At 46.1% G+C, this 18,275-nt stretch overlaps 1 protein-coding gene across 2 annotated transcripts in view; it reads right to left on the reverse strand.

Annotated features, from left to right (window-relative positions):
• PARP16 (poly(ADP-ribose) polymerase family member 16) overlaps positions 1-17,930 on the reverse strand; it is a 48,784-nt gene extending 30,854 nt beyond the window's left edge. For both annotated transcript variants that reach the window (XM_030189778.1, XM_030189777.1), the window contains exon 1: positions 17,671-17,930. In XM_030189778.1, coding sequence (XP_030045638.1) covers positions 17,671-17,817 — 147 coding nt within the window. In that variant the 5' untranslated portion in view covers positions 17,818-17,930. The remainder of the gene's footprint in view (positions 1-17,670) is intronic.
• Between the last annotated feature and the right edge of the window lie 345 nt (positions 17,931-18,275).

Raw genomic sequence — 18,275 nt, forward strand, 5'->3', positions numbered from 1 at the left:
GGGAGAGAGAAGTAGTCCAACACCGCCCCCACGGCCAGCAGGGCGAGGAGTATGTGAAAATAGATAACCGCCATGGCACAGGGCTGCGACTGAAGCAGAGTCATCAGGGCAGAGCCAGGTTTCTGTTATGGCGAGCAGATGGAGGTGACTCGAGATAAAGAGGTCCTGGATATAGGGGAGTTTGTTACAGATAGAGCGGGCATTCCATAGGGCGCAAGAGAAGGGCAGAGAAGAGGAGGGGAGTAGAGGAATAGAGATGAGGTTAGAGAGGTCACGGTGAGATCTGTAGAGTTTGGATAATAGTTGGTGAGGAGGGCCAGGATTGGGATTGATGTCACCAGCTGAGAGTAAGAGAAGGAGTAAAAGAGAGCGGAGGAGAGTAGGAGAGGTGTGGCCACGAAGGCGTCGAAGGCGAGAGGTATTTAGGTGGAATGGGGAAGGCAAAATGGAGGGAAGAAAGAGACGGAGATTAAAAGCCATGAGGGAGGAAGAGGGTAGGAGAGAAGGTGAGGTGATGAAGTCAATGGATGGGAAGTGAGTTCCTGTAGCGGAGAGAGGTAGGGGGTGAGGGAAAAGATTAGGAAGGGACAGAGCTAGGAAGAGAATGTGAATCGGGCCATAAACGATTAAGGTACTTTAGCAACTGAAAAAAGATTAGATACAAAGAGAAAAACGGCGCGCGGCACCTAGAGCGGAGGCCCTGAGTGGATCGGGGTGGACCTGGGTGTCACCCCGGAGAAGGCTGTAAGGATATGCAGGTGAGCTGCAAGTCTTCCACAGCACCTGAAAGGCAGCCGGTGGTAGAGGTGGGCACCTCTCAGCTGAGGAAAGGCTTACCAGGGGTTAGGCCGAAGCCAGCATTCCTCCCCCTGAGGGTCGCCTGATCCTAGCCATCCGTTTCTCCCTGTCTCTCACCCACCCAGCTCTCTCTGTTGCTCACCTAACCTACCCCACCCTCTTCCTGTGAGATTGTCATTGGAATGCTTTTGTGTTTCACTTATATATTCTAATATTTGTCAACATTTGCTTATTTCAAATCTGAAGACGGGTTACCTTCGAAAGCTAATCAAAAAATGTATTAAGTTAGTCCAGTAAAAAAGTATCATCTTATTTTCTTTTCTGTTTTACTTCTATTTATTACCGACACAAATTATGAATTAACTACGAAAAACCCTCCCATTATACTAATGCATTTTCATAGGTCATAAAACAAAATAAAACAGGGAAAAGAAAATAAGATGATACCTTTTTTTTATTGGACAAAATACATTTATCTTAATACATTATCAAGAAATGTATAAAGTTATGTCCAATAAAAAAGGTTATCATCTTTTCTTTTCCCTGTTTTATTTTGTTTTATTTCTATTGATTACCTTTAAAAGTGGACTAACACGGTGTGAGAGTGCAGGTGAAAGGGGATCCGGGAAGGCACAAAGAAAGGGGGTGCAGGCAGCCGGGGAACCCCAACGGGGCAGATTTCATGTGCACAACACCCACATTCAGAAAGCTGGTCTACCGGAGGCAGACAGGTTGGCCGGGTTAAGGAAGAAGAGGAGGAACTACCAGTCCCAGAATCCTTCTCTTCCCCACCCGGCTGTGCAAGAGTTAGGGGAGGAGATAGAAGATTGGGAAATGGTCTCGGAGGAAGGTGATGAGGGCCAGCTGGAGAGTTTGGGGGCGGATAAAATGGAGGCTACTGAAGGACTAGGGGAGGAACAGATGGAGATTGGAGCCCTGGTTCAAACCCAAAAAGCTGCTGTAAGAGGGTGGCTAGCTGTACCTTGGAGAGACTGGTGGAAGACCGGAGGAGAGAGGCTGAGGCACTGGGGGAACTCTCTACTAAAGAGGAAACAGGTGCAGCCTGTGGGAGAGAAAGAGAGCTGGGCACAATTGAAACCCCAGCCTGAACCAGGTGGGAATAAAGCTGTGTAACCGTGCTGTAAGAAGGTGCAAGAAAGACTGTGTAAACTGTTTCATACTAAAAAGGTCTGGGCTGCAACCTACCAAGCTATTGGGTTTTTCCCTCTGATAAGGTACTTTTCCCTAAGTGAAGTAATCTGAGCTAAAGTGAAGTGAAGTTATATGGACTGTTTTTGAACCTGAATTTGACTGTGTTGAACCTGAATTGTGCTCTGGGCTGCTAGCCTAAACAACCTGGAGTGAAGGGTGTTTTGTTGATTTGAAGCAAAAAAATAAAAGCTCTTACGTATAAACATTGGGCTTTGAATGTGCCTCTGTGAAAGGAACGGAGGGAGGAGGAAGTCCTGGGAGTACACAGGGCCTGGAGCCAAAGCTCAGAGGAGCCAGATTGCTGTGGAGTGAAGGCAACAGTCGTGTGGAGGAAGAGGCAGCTAAGCAGGGTCGAGCCTGGCTGGGTCCTGGATGGGCGACCCAGCTACAACGGCTACCACTCCTCTCTACTCTGCTCAGTGTGCTGCTGCGACTAGGAAAGCGAATAGAATGTTGGGTATTATTAGGAAAGGTATGGAAAACAGGTGTGAGGATGTTATAATGCCGTTGTATCGCTCCATGGTGCGACCGCACCTTGAGTATTGTGTTCAATTCTGGTCAAGAAAGATATAGTAGAATTGGAAAAGGTGCAGCGAAGGGCGACTAAAATGATAGCGGAGATGGGACGACTTCCCTATGAAGAAAGATTAAGGAGGCTAGGGCTATTCAGCTTGGAGAAGAGACGGCTGAGGGGAGACATGATAGAGGTATATAAAATAATGAGTGGAGTGGAACAGGTGGATGTGAAGCGTCTGTTCACGCTTTCCAAAAATACTAGGACTAGGGGGCATGCGATGAAACTACAGTGTAGTAAATTTAAAACAAATCGGAGAAAGTTTTTCTTCACCCAACGTATAATTAAACTCTGGAATTCGTTGCCGGAGAAAATGGTGAAGGCGGTTAGCTTAGCAGAGTTTTAAAAGGGGTTGGACGGTTTCCTAAAGGACAAGTCCATAAACCGCTACTAAACAGACTTGGGAAACATCCACAATTCCAGGAATAACATGTATAGAATGTTTGTACGTTTGGGAAGCTCGCCAGGTGCCCTTGGCCTGGATTGGCCGCTGTCGTGGACAGGATGCTGGGCTCGATGGACCCTTGGTCTTTTCCCAGTGTGGCATTACTTATGTACTTATACTAACCTCCCTGTTCACTAAGCTTTGCGGCAATGCCGACACAGCCCATTCAAATTGGATGGTATGTATCGGCATTAGTGCAGGGCTTAGTAAACCTGGGGGGGGGGGGGGGGGCTAAATGTTTAAACAATTGTAAACTATATAAGGGGTCCTGGTTTTTTCCGCACACCGTGTAAACATCTCTTCTGGTAAAGATGTGCATATCGCAACGCCAACCGGCACAAGTGGAAATTAACAAAATCTGTCCTCCATCTAAACAAATATCTCACACAAGAGTTCCAAAAATGTACGCTATTTCCAAATCACTTTGTGAAAATCTATTCATGCAGGCGTTAAACAACTCACATCATAATTACGTCACACTTTTTACCAACTAGAGACATCAAAGCACATTACAACAGGTTTAAATGTATGTGCAAAGAAATATATGCAAGGAAAATAATCACAGTGTGGGAGAAAACGGTGAGCTCTAAATTTAAGGCTCTAATTACTGCATAACTCAGAAAAAAACAGATGCTGATACAGGGTAAATAATAAGCTGTGACGCATTTGCGAACTGACTCATTATTATGCAAAACGAACAAAGTAGCTTCACAAGCTGCATTAGCCATGGAAAGTTAACGTTCACTCAAGCATTAATAACAGCCAGTACTCCCAGGGATGACATTTAAAAGGCTAGTGAATTTGAAAAAAAAAAAACAGCCTTCGTCTCTCCCAAGTCCCTGTAAAAAACATTTCAGAGAATTCCCACAGACCTCCAAATCACTTGTTAAAAACTGTGCCATCGTGTCTCCGCCAGAGCCCCCAAACTTTTGTAAAATATTCTACCACCTCTCTCCCAGATCATCCCAACCTCTATTAGGTTATTCCCCCTACCTAGTCATGAGAGAAGGGCCAATCCACTGTCACTCCTGCCCTTCCATTTTGTAAAAAATGTATTACAAAATGTTCTTCACCACCCTCTGAATTAAAACACCTGAGTGGTGTAGAACGGGAAGAAGCAAGTCGATTTTTTACTAATTCCAAAAGTACAAAGACTGGGGGACACTTGAGGAAGTTACACGGAAATACTTCTAAAAAAAAATAGGAGGAAATACAACGAATAGTTAAGCTCTGGAACTCTTTGCCGGAGGATGTGGTAACAGTGGTTACGTATCTGGGTTTAAAATAGGTTTGGACAAGTTCCTGGAGGAAAAGTCCTTAGTCTGCTATTGAGACAGACATGGGGAAGCTACTGCTGGCCCTAGGATTGGTAGCATGGAATGCTGCCACGATTTGGGTACTTGAGACCTGGCTTGGCCACTATTTGGAAAACAGGATACAGGGCTAGATGGACCATGTTCTTATGTTAAGGCAAGTCACAATAGAAAAACAAATCATACACACCCAACACATAGTTGCTTAACTATCCACCAAACTTGCCTTGAGTTTAGCCAACCATCAAATTATCCCAACTGACTCTGTACGCATCTTGTTCCCATCATATATCTGCTCTTGGTCCCTCAGGTATATGGTAAGCTGTATTGTAGAAACTATTTAGCATCATATCTATGTTAGTTGAATGTTCTAATGCATGTTTATTAGATGTATCATTAGTATTATGCTAACATCGTATTATATCCAGTGCCGTTAAATGTGTGTATTTTTTACATTGTTTCACAGTAGCTCTATTATTAGGTTTCAATTTATTGTTTTCAGGTTTACCTCATTTATTGCGTTTATGTTTATTCTTGGTTATTTTACTATTGTTATGCTGTTATCAAGATTGTAAGTTTTATGTTAAACTGTACATGCTGTACACCGCCTTGGGTGAATCTCTTCATAAAGGCAATTAATAAATCCCAATAAGTACAATCAAACATATAAACGGCGAGTGACCGTACTCACTCGCAAATGCGCAGTAGAGACTTCCCTCTCTGCCCCGCCCCCGCTTCAATACGTGATGATGGGGGCGGGACAGAAAGGGAAGTCTCTACTGGCATGCTGCAGACGTCGGAACCGCTCCCCCTCCCCCTGAGTCGCCGCCGCCCCTCCATCTGGCCCGAGCACTGTGAACTTACATCAGCACGCAGCAGAAGGCACATCAGCAAAGCTGCCGTCGGCCTTCCTTCTCTGCCTTTGTCCCGCCCTCGCCGACGTTACGTCACACGAGGGCGGGCCACAGGCAGAGAAGGAAGCCCGTACCCACGGCAGCTTTGCTGATGTGCCTGCTGCTGCGTGCTGATGTAAGTTTACAGTGCTGCTCGAGCCGGGTGGAGGGGTGGCGGCAGCGACTCCAGGGGGGGGGGCTCGGAAACCCCCCCCCCCATTCCAAAAGTAGCCCGTATTCACAGGCTCAACGGCTAATTATTCATAAAAAAAGAAAATCTGAGTCCCGTGTCACTCCCAATCTTAGCTTGAATGCTTAGAACTAGGTCTTCAAATCAGTCTTCAATTCAGATTAGAAAAACAAGATTCCTGATGAACAAACAGTAGAAGCCAGACAACAGAACTCGCCAGACCCTGGAGGGCACAGGGACAGCATAAAGCGAAGCCTGAGAAGAAGTGAGACTGTTTACAGGACAGTAGGAAATAAGAGCCAATCCACCAAATATGCAGCTTGATCAGTACTTAAGGCAAGAATTAACACTTTAATATGTTAAGAGACAGGAAGAAGCCAGCGCAGGCTCACTTCACCAGCAACAGGGTTAACACGGTTTAACCTCCTTCCACCCACCAACAGCTTCACTATTTAAATAAACCGAAGTTAAGAGAAACCAGGGGAAGACTGTTACGCAATACAAATGTAGCCGCCAGGCCCCTAGTGTAGGCTCAGAGTACCATACCAAATATGAAATTACTCAGACCACCCCATTTCCCTCCAAGTAGGAGGTAAGAGCAAAACAATTCCCATTTGCTCCTTCCTCCAGCACCACCATGTTGGAAAACGGTGGCATCTGATCAGAACGTACTGCCAGTCTGCCAAATGACTTTTACCTCTTGGAGTCTGTCGTTGCCACTTTCTAACAAGCTGGTACCAGGGCAGGAGTGAGAATAGTTCCTGCCTCCCCTCCAAACTTGGCGGGGGGGGGGGGGGGGGGGGGGGGGGGGGAGAGGAGCTCCAGATGGCCACCAGAACCTTTTTGTTTGCCTGGTTTAAAAGAGGGTGTTCTATGGATATAAGGGTCTCACATGAATTGAAATTACAGCCTCTCAGTTTAAGGACTGGAGACTCGTGGCTTAGGTATTTCAAATTCATGACTAATGATGGGCCATAAAACCGCTCATTCATCAATGGGCTGAACTAAAATATTTGTCCTCCTGTTCTTCCCACTACAATTACTTAGGGGCCAAATTTATATTATGTAATTAACCAGATGTTCAATTTAGAACAGATATTATATATCAGATACTATGAAGTGGACTGCTTAGCTGTAACCTGAGCTCCCAGAAACATGACCAAAGGCAGAAAAAGGAGCCTGCCCCCCTACCCAAGATGTCCACTGGACTAGCAAGAGCTGTATTTTACCAATGGAAGTGTATAAGGAAGTCCAGCAAGACACACTCTTCATGATTCAATAGTTTTTTGTTGGCCTAACTTGCATCTACTTTTATCTTTTCTCTGTGTTTCTCAGACTCCAGCTAGTTTTTTTAAAGAAATCTAGCATGCCTTTTATATTTGTCCTTGTGTCACGAAACACCTAGCAACTCACTCGGGGTTACGCCACGGCCACTTGAGTGTCTATCCCCAGCACAACTCAGGTCCACCTGCACCTGCCACTCGTGCTGTACACTAACACCCACCAACTGGGTCTCAACCGCCTCTGGGCGAGTCTCTGATCCCAAGGTGTTCCCCAGTGATTTCTAGGTTACTGGGGCCACACTCCCAGTGGTCCAACAGTTCCTAGAAAGCACTTACAGACCCAACACACAAACCACCAGGATTCTTAGTAAGTCCAGACAAGTAGAGGCAATAAACTAAAAATGTTTATTGTCATGAAAAACTACAACAATGAACAGAAAAGGTGCAATCAGTAAACCGTAACAGGTAACTGAAAGTGGAGGAGTGGCCTAGTGGTTAGGGTGGTGGACTTTGGTCCTGGGGAACTCAGGAACTGAGTTCAATTCCCGGCACAGGCAACTCCATGTGACTCTGGGCAAGTCACTTAACCCTCCATTGCCCCATGTAAGCCGCATTGAGCCTGCCATGAGTGGGAAAGCGCGGGGTACAAATGTAACAAAAAAAAAAAATATATGGATCAATTATAAAACTACCTAAACATTTGTTTACTATCTAAATAACACCTGGGGAGATCAGGACATATACCTGTTCACAGGGCCTCAGCAAAGAGATAGTTTAAAAAGTAGCTGGCCACATCACTGCAGGTTACCTTTTATCTGTGTTAACTAAAGAAGGAACACTCAGTTCTCTGTAACAGTTTTAAACATAAACATGCACCACCTGCTGGCCAAACTAAAGAAATACATTTCAAGAAATAATTGATACTAATGTGGGTTGTGGAATGTGGGCAAGGCATATATTTGGGGCTTGCTAATCCAGAAAGGATCCCAGGAAACTAAAAAAATAAAAAATAGGAGGCTGTTAGGAAAACTTTATTAGAAGCGACTGAGGGATTTCAAACTCAGCATACATTGTAGGGGGTAAGAAACTCCTCTCAATTGTAGGCCAAGCATAGAGAATCGGATATTCTGGCTACACAGCATATGGAATATCTCCTGCAGTGCACAAAAGCTCAGTATATGGTGCATGGGAACAAGGCCGGAAAACTGGCAGCTAAAAAGAAAAGGATGGACAGGTGGATTAGCCATCTTGAAGTTCCCCCTAGAGGGCGGGTGGTTAAGCATTCAGAGATTGCAACGGAGTTTCAATCCTTTTATAAGAAGTTCTATGCGGCGGAGGTGAGCTCCTCGCCTGTGGAAATAAGGGAGTACTTATCTTCTCTGCACTTGCCTGGTCTCTCGGAGGAAGCCCAAGAATAGTTGGGGAGGGATATACATGCCTCTGAGGTTCAGTCTTCAATTAAGGGGGTGGCTACGGAGAAGACTCCAGGGGAGGACGAATTTCCTTTAGAGTTTTATAAGGCCTTTCCAGAGGAAATGGCAACTCTGCAGACTTCACTTACCTAGGAACTAAATGGTGGAACTCCTTAGCACCCAAAATAAGAAATATACAGGAATATACTAGATTCCGCAAAATCCTCAAATGGTTCTTATTCAAACAAACCCTCACAAAGAACAACAAATTATTACCTGAATTGGTTATTACTCTATTTACCATTAACTTTCTGTTTCATGTACAATTTCCCATTCATAATACATTTTCTAAATGTTAAACATCCATAGTTATCCCAGCATGTTTACGATACTATATTGTAAAATTGGATTCTTACAACAAATTACTTTCTTATCCTTTATTCTTTGTTATGTATCCTATACTGTTTATTGTAAGCCACACTGAACTCAAACTTGCTTCAATACATAGTAACATAGTAGATGACGGCAAAAAAAGACCTGCATGGTCCATCCAGTCTGCCCAACAAGAAAACTCATGTGTGCTACATTTTGTGTATACTCTACTTTGATTTGTACCTAAGCTCTTCAGGACACAGACCGTATAAGTCTGCCCAGCACTATCCCCGCCTCCCAACCACCGGCTCTGACACAGACCGTATAAGTCTGCCCAGCACTATCCCCACCTCCCAACCACCAGTCCCGCCTCCCACCACTGGCTCTCACACAGACCGTATAAGTCTGCCCAGCACTATCCCCGCCTCCCAACCACCAGTCCCGCCTCCCACCACTGGCTCTCACACAGACCGTTTAAGTCTGCCCAGCACTATCCCTGCCTCCCAACCTCCAATCCCGCCTCCCACCACTGGCTCTGGCACAGACCGTATAAGTCTGCCCAGCACTATCCCCGTCTCCCACCACCGGCTCTGGCACAGACCGTATAAGTCTGCCAAGCACTATCCCTGCCTCCCAACCTCCAGCCCCGCCTCCCACTACCGGCCCTGCTATCCAATCTCGGTTAAGCTCCTGAGGATCCATTCCTTCTGAACAGGATTCCTTTATGTTTATCCCACGCATGTTTGAATTCCGTTACCCTTTTCATCTCCACCACCTCCCGCGGGAGGGCATTCCAAGCATCCACCACTCTCTCCGTGAAGAAATACTTCCTGACATTTTTCTTGAGTCTGCCCCCCTTCAATCTCATTTCATGTCCTCTTGTTCTACCGCCTTCGTATCTCCAGAACAGGTTCATTTGCGGATTAATACCTTTCAATACAGCTTTACAGACTTAAAAAATTTTTTGCCGCACCTCCCTCCTTAAGACAGAGACCTCAGATTGTGGCCTCTACAGACCGCTTTTCAGGTCATGACAGTCCAGCGGCAGGGCGGTTCTGGCTCTTCCTTTCTGGAGAGTCCACTGCCCTTCCAGTGCTTATAACAGAAACTTTTACCACACTCCGTACATGCTAACACTTTTAATCCTGTAGGCTTCAATAGTGAGGAGTGTCTTCTGACAAAAAGCTTTTACCACACTCAGCACATGTGACTGGTTTTACTCCTGTGTGGATTCTCTGGTGATTTGTTAACTGGGAGTTTTTCCCACATTCAGTGCATGTAAACGGTTTCATTCCTGAATGGATTCTATGCTGTTTTTGACAATAATTTCCTGCAACTGAAACTTTTCTTACACTCCGTACTTGAAACTGGGTTTTTTTTTCCTGGGAGAAATTTTGCATTGCTTGAGGAGTTTTCTTCCTGGTTGACCAGGACATGAAGATATTCTCTCATCAGTGTTTTCCTGATAGTTTGTAATGCTACTACTACTACTTAGCATTTCTATAGCGCTGCCAGGGTTACGCAGCGCTGTACAAGTTTAAACACGGGGAGGGACAGTCCCTGCTCAAGAGAGCTTACAATCTAACGGTAATAGACTACGCAGTCAGTGTAGGTAACAGGAATGGGGAAGGTGGTTAGGCGCCAAAAGCAAGGGAGAAGAGATGGGCCTTGAGTAAGGACTTGAAGATGGGCAGGGAGGGCGCATGGCGTATGGGCTCAGGAAGTCTGTTCCAGGCATAAGGTGCTGCGAGGCAGAAGGGGCGGAGTCTGGAGTTAGCGCTGGTGGAGAAGGGTACAGATAGGAGTGATTTGTCCTGAGAGCGGAGGTTACGGGTGGGAACATACGGGGAGAGGAGGGTAGAGAGGTAATGGGGGGCAGCAGATTGAGTGCACTTGAAGGTCAATAGAAGAAGTTTGAACTGTATACGGTAGTGGATTGGGAGCCAGTGAAGCGACTTAAGGAGGGGGGTGATATGAGAGTATCGGTTCACGCGGTAGATAAGACGTGCGGCGGAATTTTGGACAGATTGAAGGGGGGATAGGTGGCTAAGCGGGAGGCCAGCGAGGAGAAGGTTGCAATAGTCAAGACGAGAGGTAACGAGTGAGTGGACGAGGGTGCGGGTGGTCTGTTCAGAGAGGAAGGGGCGAATTTTGCTAATATTATAGAGGAAGAAGCGACAGGTCTTAGCTGTCTGTTGGATATGGGCAGAGAAGGAGAGGGAGGAATCGAAGATGACTCCGAGATTGCGTGCTGAAGAGACGGGGAGGATGAGGGTGTTGTCAACAGAGACGGAAAGTGGGGGAAGAGGAGAAGAGGGTTTGGGTGGAAAGATAAGGAGCTCAGTCTTTGCCATGTTCAGTTTCAGATGCCGGTTGGACATCCAGGCAGCGATGTCGGTAATGCTTGCTTTATTAATAGTTTTTCCCTTATTCTACACTTGCACATATTCCAGTTTCTTTATTATGTTTCAAGTGCTGCATTAGCTCTTTCTTCATACTTAAATCTTTCTCATGCTTAGAGCATGTGAAATGTGTCTCTTTTATACATGTTTCCTGCTGTTCTTCTAGTTCTCCCTTTTGACTGAAGGGGTTTCCATAGTCTGTATATTTAGTCTCTCCTCAGTGTCAGATCCCTCTGGTAAGAGGTCAGGCATAGGTTCGTTATCCTGACTCTCTTCTGGTGGGCTACACACTGCTAGTATAATGGCTGTATGATTTGCATAGGCCTTTGACATATTTACATGAAAGGTACGCTACTTTCTGTCTTGAGAGTCCATAGGTATAGTTTGTACCACTCAGGCGTATTACTACTACTACTCCTACTTATCATTTCTAAAGCGCTACTAGACGTACGCAGCACTGTACACTTGAACATGAAGAGACAGTCCCTGCATTATGACCTTGTAAGGTCCCACCCAGTTAGCCTGGTTTATTCTGCCGAACTGGGACTAAAACACGTACCTGCTGGCCCTCATAAAACTCCGTTTCGGGCATTACGATCATACTAGGTCTTTTGCTTAAGTTTGGGCTGCCTGTAAGTTATCTCTGACAAAACCCACAAGGGCTTCTAATCACTGCCACATATTAACTATATATTCAATTACAGGAGTGTCAGAGGTGTCAACTTTCCCCTCCCAATGTTGTTCTCTTATTAGGTCAGGGTGCCCTCTCACCCTCCAGCCATAATGCAGCTCAAATGGAGAGAACCCTGTAGACTCCTGGGGTACTTCTCTGTAGTTAGGGCAAGTACTTCTCCCAGTCTCAGTCACCTGTCTCCACAAAAGTCTTTAACATATGCTTTAATGTCCCATTAAATCTCTCCACCAACCCATTAGTTTCATGGTGATGTGGGGCGGTACGTACAGATTTCACTCACAGCGTGACCACAGATTCTGAATCAACTCAGACATAAACTGTGTCTCTTGGTCTAAGGGTACTTCTCGTGGATATCCTACCCAGGAAAATATTTCTAGCAGGGCAGTGGCAATGTTCTTTGCTTTTATGGAGGCTAAGGCTACTGTTTCAGGATATCGGGTAACAAAGTCCTCCACTGTCAGTATATATCTTTTCCCAGTCCGGCTAGGAACAGCTAGAGGCCCCTCTATATCCACAGCTAGTCTCTCAAAGGGCTCACTGATAATGGGTGAAGGTTTCAGGGGAGCTCAGGAGTGATCTTGGGTCTTACCCACTCTTTGGCATGCATCACAGGTTCAACAATAGTCAGCTACAGCTCGAGATACTCCCAGCCAACAGAAGTTCTGTGCGGGTCACTCCCTGATGTCCTGCTAGCGGAATATCATGTGAAATCTGTACATAAGTACATAAGAGTTGTTCTCTGTATTCCCTGGGCACTATAAGCTGCTTGCCTGCTATCCAGGGGCTATTAGGATCAACAGGATCAGTTTCTCTGTACAAGCCCCCATTCCATACGATACAATCTTTACAAGTTTCACTGCCTCACGGCTTCTAACAAATCAGGGTCAACAGTCTGATCAATTGGTGTGTCAGTTAAGTCAGGCTGTTCCATACTCACGGCCCCGGTCACCTCTAGAACAAGTGCTGCTGGAAGCAGTACCTCCTCCTGCTGCTTGGTCAGCTGGTTTCACCTGGACTGGCTCAGGATCTGGAACTGGAGAGGTGATCGCTGCGGCTTCTGCTTGCTGGACCGCCCGGGTCTGATTATGGGTCACCATAGCAGAAGTGCTGGCTCCGCTATCAAGGGTAACGTTCCTTGGACCCATGTCAGTCCCACACAACATTGATACCGGCATGTTTTTTCCTTATTCCTACTTCTCTGTATCAAGGCTTGGTACCCCAATCCAGGAATACTCGAGCAACGGGCACAGTCTCTCTAGATCCATTGGCTAACACTACTTCCGCAGTGTGCCCTGGGAGAATAGCATCTTCCGGCAATAGCTCTGATTGTAACAAAGTCATGCCAGAGCCGGTGTCCAAAAGCCCAGCTACCTGGGTCTGACTCACAGTTACTGGGGTGCTGTAGTGCTGTGGAAACCCATCTGCTTCCTTGCTTGATGAATGGCCAGTAACTTTTTGTGCTGCAGCAACTGTGTGGGCCTCCTTCGTTGAACTGGAACCAGCCACAAAAGCAGCCAGCCTTGGTGCAGGAACTGGAATACTCTTTAGTGCAGGCTGAATTATCTGGGCTATCCGCTCTGAAATGTCTAGGTTTTTGGGGAACACTGGAGGGTTTGCTGACAGTCTCTGAGGTTGCAGGAATATTTGGTTTAGTGCCCTGGCTGCCCTTAGATAAGGTCGGCTTCTCTTTGCCAATCAGGGACGATTAGCCATAATGATGGGGCTGGTGATCTTGAACATGTTCCCTCACTTCTGGGCGACAATGCTCCAAGACCATCAGGTCTTGGCAGTCCTCCAGGATTTTAACCTCAGCTCCACTGAGCCACTGCTGGTGCTAGTATCTTAGCTGGGTCACAAACTCGCTGTATCATCTGCCCCCTTTTGCAAAGTCCGGAAATTTAGTCTGCAGGTCTCAGGGGAAAGGGGGGAGGGGGGTAATGGCAAAGCTTTGAGCACCTCCTCAAACTGGGAGCACGTCTCATGGACAGTCCTTACGACTGCCTCAAGTGCTCTACCAGTGAGCTTTCCTACCAGATAGTATACCCAGTCTTTCTGAGGAATTTCTCTGAGGCAGCAAATTTTTTCAAAGGCAGTTAGATATCCATCTATATCACATCTGGTATCAAACTGTGAAAACAAGTTGGGCCCGATCTGGGCTGGGGATCCTGCCTTGGAACAGGGGGTTGGGATGGAGCTTTGGATATCAGCCATTTCCATTTCCATCTCCAACTTCATTTTCTGCAGTTGGAATTCACACTCTCACTCCTCTCGCCACGGGCACTCTACCCATTCCTCCCGCTGCTGGCGCTCTTCCTGTTCCTCACGCCGCAGCTGGTCTAGCCGCCATTGTTCTATCATGTAGATCTGCCAATGCGCAGTCCATTGTCCACAAGGAGTCTGGTTTCCCCTGAGAACTCTGCACAGGCTGGTCCTGCGTCTCCTCCTTGCTGAGGCCATCCAGTTGCTCTTGTGTCAGGTCAGGCATCTGCAGTGTCTGAGGGCTGCTACCAGTCGCCATCAGCACACAGCTAAACTCCTAACTGAACAGGAAAGGACCCCATTACAGCTGCACTCATTCACTGTGCAATGTATCTGGAGGTTACAGAAAAAAAGAAAATCTGAACCATTCAGTGGATGGCGAGCCTCACTCCACACACTGAGTCTGACAATTCCACCGCTGCCACAAAAAAAAGGACAAGATCTGTCACAGAATGCCTAGCAACCACTTAGAGGGTCTATCCCTAGCACAGCTCAGGTCTGCCTGCACCTGCCGCTCGTACTCTACACTAGCACCCTCCCCCCACCAACTGGGTCCCAACCACTTCCGGGCACGTCTCCTGTTCTCAAGGTACTCCCCCAGTGATTTCTAGGTTACTGGGGCCACACTCCCAGTGGTCCAACAGTTCCTAGAAAGCACTCACAGACCCAACACACAAACCACCAGGATTCTTAAGTCAGTCCAGACAAGTAGAGGCAATAAACTAAAAATGTTTATTGTCACGAAAAATTAAAACAATGAACAGAAAAGGTGCAATCAGCAAACAGTAACAGGTAACTGAAATATGGATCAATTATAAAACTACTTAAATATTTGTTTGCTACCTATATAGTACCTGGGGAGATCAAGCCATATAGCTGCTCACAGGTTATCAACTATAACTGTTCACAGGGCATCAGCAAAGAGATCCTTCTCTCTTTTCTCCCTGGCTAAGATTGGAGAAAAAGCCAATACATCCTAGATGAATTCGGAGCTCCTGGGCCAATCACAGCCCAGAACAACAAGTTTTAAAAGTAATTGGCCACATCACTGCAGGTTACCTCTTATCTGTGTTAACTAAAGAAGGAACACTCAATTCTTTGTAACAGCTTTAAACATAAACATGCACCACCTGCTGGCCAAACTAGAGAAATACACTTCAAGAAATAATACAGTTTTTTCAGGCTTAAAACTCCACTGTTTTGTCATACCTTGTATACCAGTTTTAATGATTGTTCTTTATGATTTTATTGTTGTTTTATTATATTATTGCAAACCACTTAGCGGCCTATGTGTAGGCCTTTTTAGCAGTATAGCAAATGTTTGGAAATAAGCACATATAAGCACAGCCATACTGGGAAAGAACCAAGGGTCCATCAAGCCCAGCATCCTGTCTCCGACAGCAGTCAATCCAGGCGTCAAGAACCCGGCAACCCCCCCCCCCCCCCCCCCAAAAAAAAAAAAATAATTTTTAATAATGTTCAATGGACTTTTCCTTCAGGAATCTGTCCAAACCCCTCTTAAACTCCGTAAGGCCAGCTCCGTGCCCTGCTTAAGTGCAAGTTCTTCCCTAATTGCTTTATACCTTATTACTCTACCCTTGGTTCCTGTCTCATGCCTATTACTACACACAGGTGCCTGCTTTACTTGTGAGTCCTGCAGAACTGCCAAGTTACCCATTCCAGGAGGGAGACTTTTTGGGCAGTCCTGGATTGTAAGTTTAAAACCAGAACCAGCCAAAAAGTCTCCCTCATGGAATGGGTAACTTGGCAGCTCTGTTACTGTTCCTGCATGGTTTCTGCCATGCTCAAAAATTGTCCTGGGCCTAGCCGCTCAATAATTCATGGCCCCTCTTGCAAAGGGGAGACAGTGGGGCCTATTGGGCCCCAAGGCATTCAAGGCCCAAGAGAAGAGGCCTTTGTATTAAGACTACTAGCCCTGTAATTTTTTGTTTCAAAAATGGGAGTAAAGTTTTGAACTTTACATTTCGTTGTTTGTTAATAAAGTTATTACAGATTTCAAGTTTCTATGCATAATGTCCAAAGCATTCCTGTATCATTAAATTACTATATCAAGCATTAATGAGTGCTTTTAAATGGTAAGTAAATACAAACAGAAACTGAAAATCAGCAGGTTTTATTTACCTGGTCAGAGCAGCCAATTTACCCAGTTCCAAATGAGAGATTTTCGGCCAGAAATGGTTTTCAGCTTACCTCCCAAAGCAGAGGGGTATTTGTTGTCCTTAATTCTAGGCAACTGACATCAGTGCAGCAATCCCTATGATGTTGCATTAGGATATTAGAAATCCAGGATTGGTCCAAAATCTCCCTCCTGAAACTGGGCAACTCTGCATGGTGGTCTGCTTGTGCACTAGATCAATGGTTCTCAAATCAGTCCTTCGGCCACATTCAGCCAGTCTAGTTTTCAGGCAATCCACAATGAATATGCATGAAATGCCTCTTTGTTTCCTATTCACTGCGAATATCCTGAAACCCTGACTGGTTGGATGTGCCCTGAGAATTGGGTTGAGAATCCTGGACACCCTGTACAAATCAAAGTAGGGTATACACAAAAAGTAGCACATATGAGTTTGTCTTGTTGGGCAGACTGGATGGACCATGCAGGTCTTTTTCTGCCGTCATTTACTATGTTTACCCTGCACTAGATCTGGAGTAGTGGTTAGTACAGCGAACTGGGTTCGATTCCCACTGCAGCTCCTTGTGACTCTGGGCAAGTCACTTAACCCTCCATTGACCCAGGTACAAATAAGTACCTGTATCGCTCCATGGTGCGACTGCACCTCGAATATTGTGTTCAATTCTGGTCACCGCATCTCAAAAAAAGATATAGTGGAATTAGAAAAGGTGCAGAGAAGGGCAATGAAAATGATAAAGGGGATGGGACAACTTCCCTATGAGGAACGGCTAAAGCGGCTAGGACTCTTCAGCTTAGAGAAAAGGCAGCTGAGGGGAGATATGATAGAGGTCTATAAAATAATGAGTGGCGCTGAACGGGTAGATGTGAAGCGTCTGTTTATGCTGTCCAGAAATACTAGGACTAGGGGGCATGCGATGAAGCTACAATGTAGTAAATTTAAAACGAATCGGAGAAACTTTTTTTCTTCACTCAACGTGTAATTAAACTCTGGAATTCGCTGCATAAGGCGGTTAGCTTAGCGGAGTTTTAAAAAGCTTTGGACGGCTTCCTAAAGGAAAAGTCCATAGATGGACTTGGGGAAAATCCTCTATTTCTGGGATAAGCAGTATAAAATGTTTTGTACTTTTTTGGGATCTTGTCAGGTATTTGTGACCTAGATTGGCCACTGTTGGAAACAGGATGCTGGGCTCGATGGACCTTTGGTCTGTCCCAGTGTGGCAACACTTATGTACTTGGGATTCTGAATGGAATCTTGCTACTCTTTGGGGTTCTACATGGAATGTTGCTACTGTTTGGGTTTCTGCCAGGTACTTGTGACCTGGATTGGTCACTGTTGGAAACAGGATGCTGGGCTCGATGGACCTTTGGTCTTTCCCAGTATGGCTACACTTCTTATATATACTATGTAAATCGCTTTGAATGTCGTTTCCCCCCCCCCCTTTCAGAATATGCACTGTGAATAGGCCAGCTTTGCATATGGAAAAGCTCTTTCATGCACTGTGGATATCCTGAAAAGCTGACTAGCAAGTGGGACTCCAGGACTTGGGAAAACCACAGAGCAATGCATTAGAGCAAGAGTTCTGAGGTCGTCTCCTACTTTCTTCCCTGGGTAGAAAGTAGCAACTGCATAGAGAAGCCCTAGTGTGATACCAGCATCGTCCCACGTACTAAGGCATCGAAGTCCTTGTGCTCCCCCTGCGCGTACAGAGGCGGGAAAGGCCTGAGCATGGAGTCGCGCTTGTAGCTCTGCAGGGCCGACACGAAGAGGCTCCACTTCAGGTCCAGGGCCAGGAGGTCGCTGCCCGCCAGCGCCATATGTCCCAGGGAGTCAGGGCAGAGCCACGAGCGCCATGGCTGGGGCGGGGGAAGAGCCGCTCTGTCACTTTAGCCCTCGGCCGCCCGGCTACTTCCTGGACGGCCAGGCACGCACGCACGCACGTACGCACGCAAGTACGCACGCACGCAAGCACGCACTACGGGAAGCGGCAGGAGCCGAGCGGCGTCGGGACGCAGAACGCGAAAGTCGAACCTCGGCACTTGTAGCATTCTTTTCATGTTCTCCAAGGCCCAAGTTAACGCATTTCGCACTTTGCACTTCAAGTCATTAGTTTTGGGGTAAGACTTAGAGATGCGCCATTATTTATGTTATTATTTATTTATTGCATTTGTATCCCACATTTTCCCACCTCTTTGCACGCTCAATGTGGCTTACAATACATCATGAATGGTGGAAATATATAAAAGAATAGACATTTAGTATTGCATAGAATCTT

The sequence above is a fragment of the Microcaecilia unicolor genome, chromosome 1 (genome assembly GCF_901765095.1).
Source record: "Microcaecilia unicolor chromosome 1, aMicUni1.1, whole genome shotgun sequence".
Taxonomy (NCBI): Eukaryota; Metazoa; Chordata; class Amphibia; order Gymnophiona; family Siphonopidae; genus Microcaecilia; species Microcaecilia unicolor.